Raw genomic sequence first — 7,455 nt, forward strand, 5'->3', positions numbered from 1 at the left:
GGATGGTTGTGAGCCACCATGTGGTTGCTGGGATTTGAACTCTGGACCTTCGGAAGAGCAGTCGGGTGCTCTTACCCACTGAGCCATCTCACCAGCCCTACAGACATATTTCTATTTTGCTTACAATGATTAAAAGAAATCCTAGGGATTAGAGAGAGTTCATCAGTTAAGCACACCTGTTGCTGGTGCAGAGGACCCAGGTCCAGTGTCTAGCACCCTGTGGTGGTTCGCAAGCATCTTTAACAGGTTCCAGTCCCTTTTCTTCCAGCCTCCATGGGCACCTATGGAGTGTAAATGCCTGCATGTATGTAAGATATTTTATTACTTTGCTTTCTTTTGCTTGTGATAAAACACCATGCCTAAAAGCAGGTTGGAGGAACGAAGCATTTATTTCAGCTAATAGCTTATACTTAGTTCATCATGAGGAAACGTCAGAACATGAACTCTAGGCAGGAACTGGAGGCGGGGCCATGGAGGAACACTTGTGTACTGACTTGCCCCCAGGGTTTGCTGGGTTTTCTTTTTCTTTCCTTCCTGGTCACAGCTTCCCCTCCCTCCTCTCTTCCCAGTCCCTCTCCCTCTCCACACACCCAACCCAACCTTCTTCCTCCTCTCCTCAGGACATCCTATCGGTGTCAACCAGTCTTGGCATAGCAAGTTGTAGGAAGTCTAGGCACATCTTCTAAGGTTAGACAAGGCAGCCCAGTTAGGGGAAAGGGATCCAAAGGCAGGCAGGGTAGTCAGACAGCCCCTGTTCCTGGCGCAATTCCACATTAAGACCCAGCTGCACAACTGTTACATCTATGCAGAGGGCCTAGGTCCCTCCTACACATGCTTGCTGGTGGCCAGTTCAGTCTTTGTAGGTCCCTTATGGGCCCTGGTTAGCTGAGTGTTTCCTCCCTCCCTCCATCTCTTCAGTGGGATTCCTAACTTGTTTGGCTCTGGGCCTCTGCATCAGTCTCTATCAGTTGGTGGGTAAAGCCTCTCTGATGAGTTATGCTAGTCTCCTGTCACCAAGCAGGGTGTCATTATAGTATAATGTCAGGGGTGGGTTCCCTCCCATGGCATGGATCTCAAGCCAAGCCAGTCAGTTTGGCCCTTTCCTCAAATTCTGCTCCACTTTTTACCCTTGTGTAACAAGGGACAAGTTCTGGGTCTAAGCTTTTGTGGCTGGGTTGGTCTCAATCCCATTGAGTTTTGCCTGGTTATGCTAAAAGTCTTGGGTTAGGGTCATCCTCATAGATTCCTGGACTCATCCCAGAGATGCACCTCTCCCAATTCAGTTCTCCATCCTACTTCATTCCTCATGTAACCAACCTCACCCCTTTCCCCACCCAGTACCCTCCCTCCACCCACCCCAATGTCTAATCTATTCTCCTATTGGGCCCTCCTTGTTACTTGGCTTCTCTGGGTCTGTGTTTTGTAGCACGGTTATCCTACACTTGTAACTAATATCCACTTATAAGGGCTGGAAAGATGTATCAGTTGTTAAAGGCTAGGCTCACCTGTTTGCTTCCTACCACCTCCTTACAGAGGGAACCCCCCCACACCAATAATTGGTCAAGAAAAGGCCCAAGGATGTTCAGCAACAAATAATCTCAGTTCTACATAAAGGAACACACAAGGAATCGGAGAGTAGCTTGCAAAGCAAGTTTTGTAAAAAGGATGCTCCAGAACTCAAACCAAGCTAGCAAACAAACTTTTGAAGGATGTTTACTTGGTTTCTATTCTAATGTGGGTCTTTTCCTCATTGGCTGGGTCTTACCCTATAGTCCTTCAAGACTGGCACAAATTGTGCTCAAGGTGATTTTACTGTCTCTAGAGTTGGGTACACACACAAAACATTCCTTTTAAAGCAGGTCTTTTTATCTATCTATCTATCTATCTATCTATCTATCTATCTATCTATCTATCTATCTATCTATCTATCTGTGTGCTAGAACTAGTAGACCAGGCTAGTTTCAAACTCAAGAAATTCGCACCTATCTCTGCCCTCCACGTGCTGGAATAAAAGGTGGACATATGATAAAATTACACTGGTTTAAAAAATTCTGACTCCATGATCTTTGCTTCTACTTCATACCTTTGGCTCACATTACACACACAGACACACAAACACACAGTCTTAGGAAAACGTAGGGAAATTAGTTAACTTAAGATGGGCAAAATTTCTACTCCCAAGCACCCACATGGTGGCTCCCAACTGTTACCAGGCCAAGAGCTAAGACACCTTTTCTAGCTCCCACAGCAGGTTCTGCATATGTACATACTACACATATATACATGCAAGCAAAACACTCAATCATAAAACAAAAAACGGCTTTTAATCCAGTTATATTTCCCACTGTTATCAAATAAAGAGACAATCCCATTTTCAAATTAACTTTTATTTGAAATTACTCTTCCCCACATGTATTTTAGGATCCTATACAATAACCCATGTAACCAATGTCCCAATACCAAAATTTCTAACAGCAAGTTATACAATTGTTCTAGTTAATAAATAAAGGTTGTCCTTCAGTGATTAAGGGAATACTTAAGTTTCTGTAAATTTAACATAAAAATCACACTTTAAGTTTATAAGGTTTAACATGTAAATTCAAATACAACATGTCTTATAGGAATTACAAGCTTTTAATTTCTAAAAGGTGACTTAATTCTTAGGTTCAAAGTTATATTCTTCAAAAGAAATGTCCCACATTTTCTTCTAGAGCTTCAAACATTCTACACTCAACTATTCAACTGCTCCATGCCACTCCAGACAAAGCTGGCATGACTGACCTACTTAAAGTGTTATTTACCTTCCCTAAAGAAGATTAAAAAGCAGTTTATCATACCACAGATTTCTAATGTCTACCACAATATCCATCAGAAAAAGTTTTCAAAAGATGGTTTCTGTCCTCAAATAAGAAGTTAATCCTCTGTAAAGGCAAAAGAACCACAAAGCATAACCCGGGGCTCCCTTTCACTCAGGATGTTCACTACTGAAAAGACAATTACACCTTTAGAGTATAACAAAGGGTGGAAACAGCAACACAACTGGTCACGCAGAGATTAAATAAACCAGGTTGTTTTGTTTTTTAAAGGACTAGGAAGCATGGAAGCTTGGGAATCCAAAATCAAAAAGAAGAGAAAAAGCAAAGTCCTTGGGCACAATCACTCCAGTATCAATAGCGTCCTGAAATAGAACAGAAAGAATTAATTACAGTCTGACTGGTCTAATATCTTTCCAATATTAACAGCAACCACATATCCCAAAGTACACCACTGCTTAGAAAGATGGTTTCAATTCTACAAAAGTAAAATTTACATACTTGGACTATAGGAACGGGATCTTGATCGTGACCTGTAGCGACTGTAGTAAGGAGAGGGCGACCTTCTTCTGTAAGAAATGAGAGCTGAATTAGTACATCACATAACCACAGTCAGGTGAAAACAAAACAAAACAAAAACCCTAGCCATTAGAGTAGTACAGGTTTTTAATCTCAATTCTTGGAAGACAGTATCTGCTAATGAGGCCAGGCTGGTTTGCACAGCCAGTTCCAAGTCAGTTAGGGCTATGTAATTGAGGCCATGTCTTCAAAACAAATAAACCAACCAAAAACTCAACAGTATTAAGGATTGAGCCCAGGACCTAATACTGGAGAATCATAGTTCCACTGAGTGACACACTCAGCCCTAAAATCTACTCCAGCTCCTGTCTACCCCACCCGAAAATATATAAAAATCACCATGTTGACAGGCCAGGCTTAAATGATCCTATCTTTGTCTCTCAAACAATTGGCACTACCCAGCTACCAGACCTGGCTCAAACATCCAGTTTTTTATTCATACATATCAACATTAAAGTGCTGTATAATGCTACTATTTTGCAAAGTATAGGTATCCCAAATTAAAATATTACCTGTACCGGTAATCATAATCTTCGTATCTGTCATAGCCTCGATCATATCCTCTATCGTAGTAAGAATCTCGTCGTCTGCCACCTCCACCACCTCCGCCGCCACCACCTCCTCCTCCGCCACCTCCACCACCGCTACTACAGAAAAATGAAGGGGGAAAGGTTATTATCCAGATCATTTCATACTGGGACAAGTGAGAGGAGAAGGAACCTCCCCTTGCAATGCAAATGCCCTCACACAGCTCACTTTGCCAATGCCCATGGTGTTCGATTCACAGAACTCTCTGGAGAGATGGCTCTGCAGTTACCTGTTCGGTTTTTAGCACTCACAACATCTGGCTATTCTAGCTCCAGGGGAGCTACACCGTTTTTCAGCCTCCAAGGCTTCGATGTGCTTGTGTATACCCTCTCCAACACAGACTTAAAAACCAAGCCAAGTGTATCACTTTAGTCACAGCACTTGGAAGGCAGAGGTAGGAGGATTTCTGTGAGTTTGAGGCCAGCCAGTCTGCAAAGTAAGTTCTAGGACAACCAAGGCTCTGTAGAGACACTGTCTTCTAAAAGGAAGAAAGAAGAAAGACTGAAAGAAGACATTAACAGGTGGAAAGTAGCTAAAACTACGTCTAAGAATACCTGAAAGACAAGGAAGAAATAGCAAATATACAGGCTGGAAAGAAGGGCCAGTGAGGAAAGGCACTTGCTGAAGGCTGGTAAGTCTGAGTTCCACCTATAGAACCTACAAGGATGGATAGAACCAAATTCTGCAAGCCTATGTCCCCTTCCTAAGATAAATATTTAATTAAACAAACCCTGAGCACTGGAGAGAATGACTCCACTAAAACTGTGTCAGGATCCAGATCCAATGTGTTACAACTTTTAGAGGTGAATTTAAATCAAGCCCTCTTTCTTCACATGTTCCAAATAAGGGACCCTTTTTAAAGTCTGGCCTCTGCCTCCTTTGTATCTTTACTAGGACCGGAGCCAAACCACTGTGCCCAGCAAAGAACATACACAGATCTCGTTCACTTGAAGTATATGCATAAAATAAACGTACTAAAGTATGTTCTAATTTGGGTCCTATGTGGGACAGCAAATGTTTAACTGATGAGCCATCTTTCTAGTCCCTGCAAATGAATATATACTGACAAAAATAAAATGATAAAGAAGGGAGGGGGTGTAGATGTTTTCAGTTCCCTAGTCAAATTTTGACATGCATTATTACATTTCTAGAGTGCAGTTTAATCTTAAAATAACTGGCTTTATTTGCTTTGCAGTCTAGGACCTACACCCAAGCCCTGAATCTGCTAGGCACATACTCTACCCCTATAAAATCCAATCTTACTGAGTTGGTCTGCCCATGTAAATGCCTGGTGTGGGTGTGTGCGCTCTCTTGGTGATAGAATAATCCACACGGATTCTTCTACCGTCCAGCTCCATCCCATTTGCTCTCTCCATAGCCTACAAGAGAAAAAGAAAGCAATTAATAACTCACTAATCTTGAAGCCATTTTTAGCTAAAATTAAGCATGAAGTATTCTTAATCCAAATGAATCTACCTTTGAAAATAGCATAGTTAATGCACCTTGTATAGGGACCATCGGTTTTTCCAGAGTTCAGTACTGTTCAGAACCTACTTTAAGTTGCCCAAACATAAAGCCACTAAGCTCTGCTTCACTTATTAACATCTTAGATATGCAGAAGAGTGAACTAAGCTTTAATCTTTTAACTTTTGTTTATAACCTCAGCTGCTCACCTTAAGACTAGATTATCACTGTCACCATGAATGACTTGGGAATTATAGCAGTCCTCCTGCCTCATACTGGAATTACAGGTATGCATCACCATGCCCTCCCTAACCTACCTCTATTCTTGCTCTTCAGATTGTAATTCAATATTTGTTGGTAAAACTAAGTAGCCAAAAAACAATTTAAAGGGCTGCAAACAATTGTAATAGTTTGTACCCCTTTGTTTAAAATGAACAAATCTAAGCCAATACTGCCCCCTAGTGATTTCCAAGTGTAAAGGGACATAGCCTGTCTGGGTTTGAGTTAATCCCACTGGGGGGATGGGGAGGAAGGATGCAATGATACCAATGTTTTTCTCCCATTTTTGTCCCTATTCTGCCTGCCTGGATTGATGGCTGTAGCCATCCTCTACCTACCTACTCACCTAGATCTATTTTTGTCGATCTATCTCCCAAGTGGTGGGATTATAGTCACATTATATACCAAGCCTGGCTCATATCCTAACTGAAATAAGGTAAAAACCTTTAATCTCAGCACTCAAGAGGTAGAGGCAGGCAGATCTCCATGAGTTTGAGGACAGCCAGTGAATCAGTGATACTGTGACTTAAAAACAGGAATAAGCAAGTCCCAAATACACACTAATAAAAAAATAAATGTTCTAATAACTGAGAAATTAGTGTGCCTACTAGATAATAAATTTACAAACTAAGAATCACTAAGAAATACAATCATCTGGGGTCATCCAGTCCACTATAGGATTCATCCAAGTGCTCTTTCAGCCTCAGCTCACTCTCAGTGTTACACACATGACATGTGCAGCACACTAGCGTGCCAAACATCCTCACACCTCCAAATGCCATTATCAGGCACTATTTTTGAAATAGGCACTAATTTTCATTATGATCTGTACCAATTCATGTTTGAATTACAGAGCAGAATAACAAATACATTAAAAAGTTAGAAAAGCCACGTCTGCATCAGCACATGGGGAATCAGGCTAAAATTAGATTAATTTAAACATGAATATGGGCTTATTAAAAAAAAACATACACTATAGTTTTTAAAAAATATTTTCAAAGATTATTTATTTATTATATGTATATGAGTATACTGTGGCTGTACAGATGGTTGTGAGCCATCATGTGGTTGCTGGAAATTGAACTCCACTCCGGCCCCATTGCACAGGCCCAAAGATTTATTTATTATTATATGTAAGTACACTGTAGCTGACTTCAGACACCCCAGAAGAGTGTGTCAGATCTCATTATGGGTGGTTGTGAGCCACCATGTGGTTGCTGGGATTTGAACTCACTCAGGACCTTAGGAAGAGCAGAAGAGCAGTCGGTGCTCTTAAACACTAAGCCATCTCTCCAGCCCACACTGTAGTTTTTAACATTAACTTATATAATTCACTTCATAAGGTCAGATTTCAATCAGCATGTAATTATACCAGCACATACTGAAAAGCAAAACTTTTTTAACTATAACACTGTGAGAGAGTTCCAATCAGGTCACAGAATCAGAAGGCATATTTACAGAAATGTAGATTAATAGATGTCTGACAGTAATGCTATTACTAATTAGAAATTACATACTACTACTACTATTAGTAGTAGTAATACTTTATCATTATGCATACCAAAAATTTTTAAATGAAAATTGAAAAACCAGATTTACCTCCTTAGAGTCATCTATTCTCTCAAAATACACAAAAGCAAATCCACGTGACCTTCCAGTTCGCTGATCATAAACTACATTAACACCACTCAGAGGTCCATATCGAGAAAACACTTCACGAAGATCTCTCTCT

General features: G+C 40.8%; 1 protein-coding gene across 1 annotated transcript in view; it reads right to left on the reverse strand.

Moving 5' to 3' along the window:
* Positions 1-2,368: 2,368 nt before the first annotated feature.
* Tra2a (transformer 2 alpha homolog) overlaps positions 2,369-7,455 on the reverse strand; it is a 20,053-nt gene continuing 14,966 nt past the window's right edge. Inside the window, exons 4-7 of the mRNA XM_029478594.1 lie at positions 5,244-5,359; positions 3,905-4,039; positions 3,315-3,382; positions 2,369-3,178 (exon numbers count right to left, since the gene is read on the reverse strand). Coding sequence (XP_029334454.1) covers positions 3,168-3,178; positions 3,315-3,382; positions 3,905-4,039; positions 5,244-5,359 — 330 coding nt within the window. The 3' untranslated portion in view covers positions 2,369-3,167. The remainder of the gene's footprint in view (positions 3,179-3,314; positions 3,383-3,904; positions 4,040-5,243; positions 5,360-7,455) is intronic.

The sequence above is a fragment of the Mus caroli genome, chromosome 6 (genome assembly GCF_900094665.2).
Source record: "Mus caroli chromosome 6, CAROLI_EIJ_v1.1, whole genome shotgun sequence".
Classification (NCBI taxonomy): domain Eukaryota; kingdom Metazoa; phylum Chordata; class Mammalia; order Rodentia; family Muridae; genus Mus; species Mus caroli.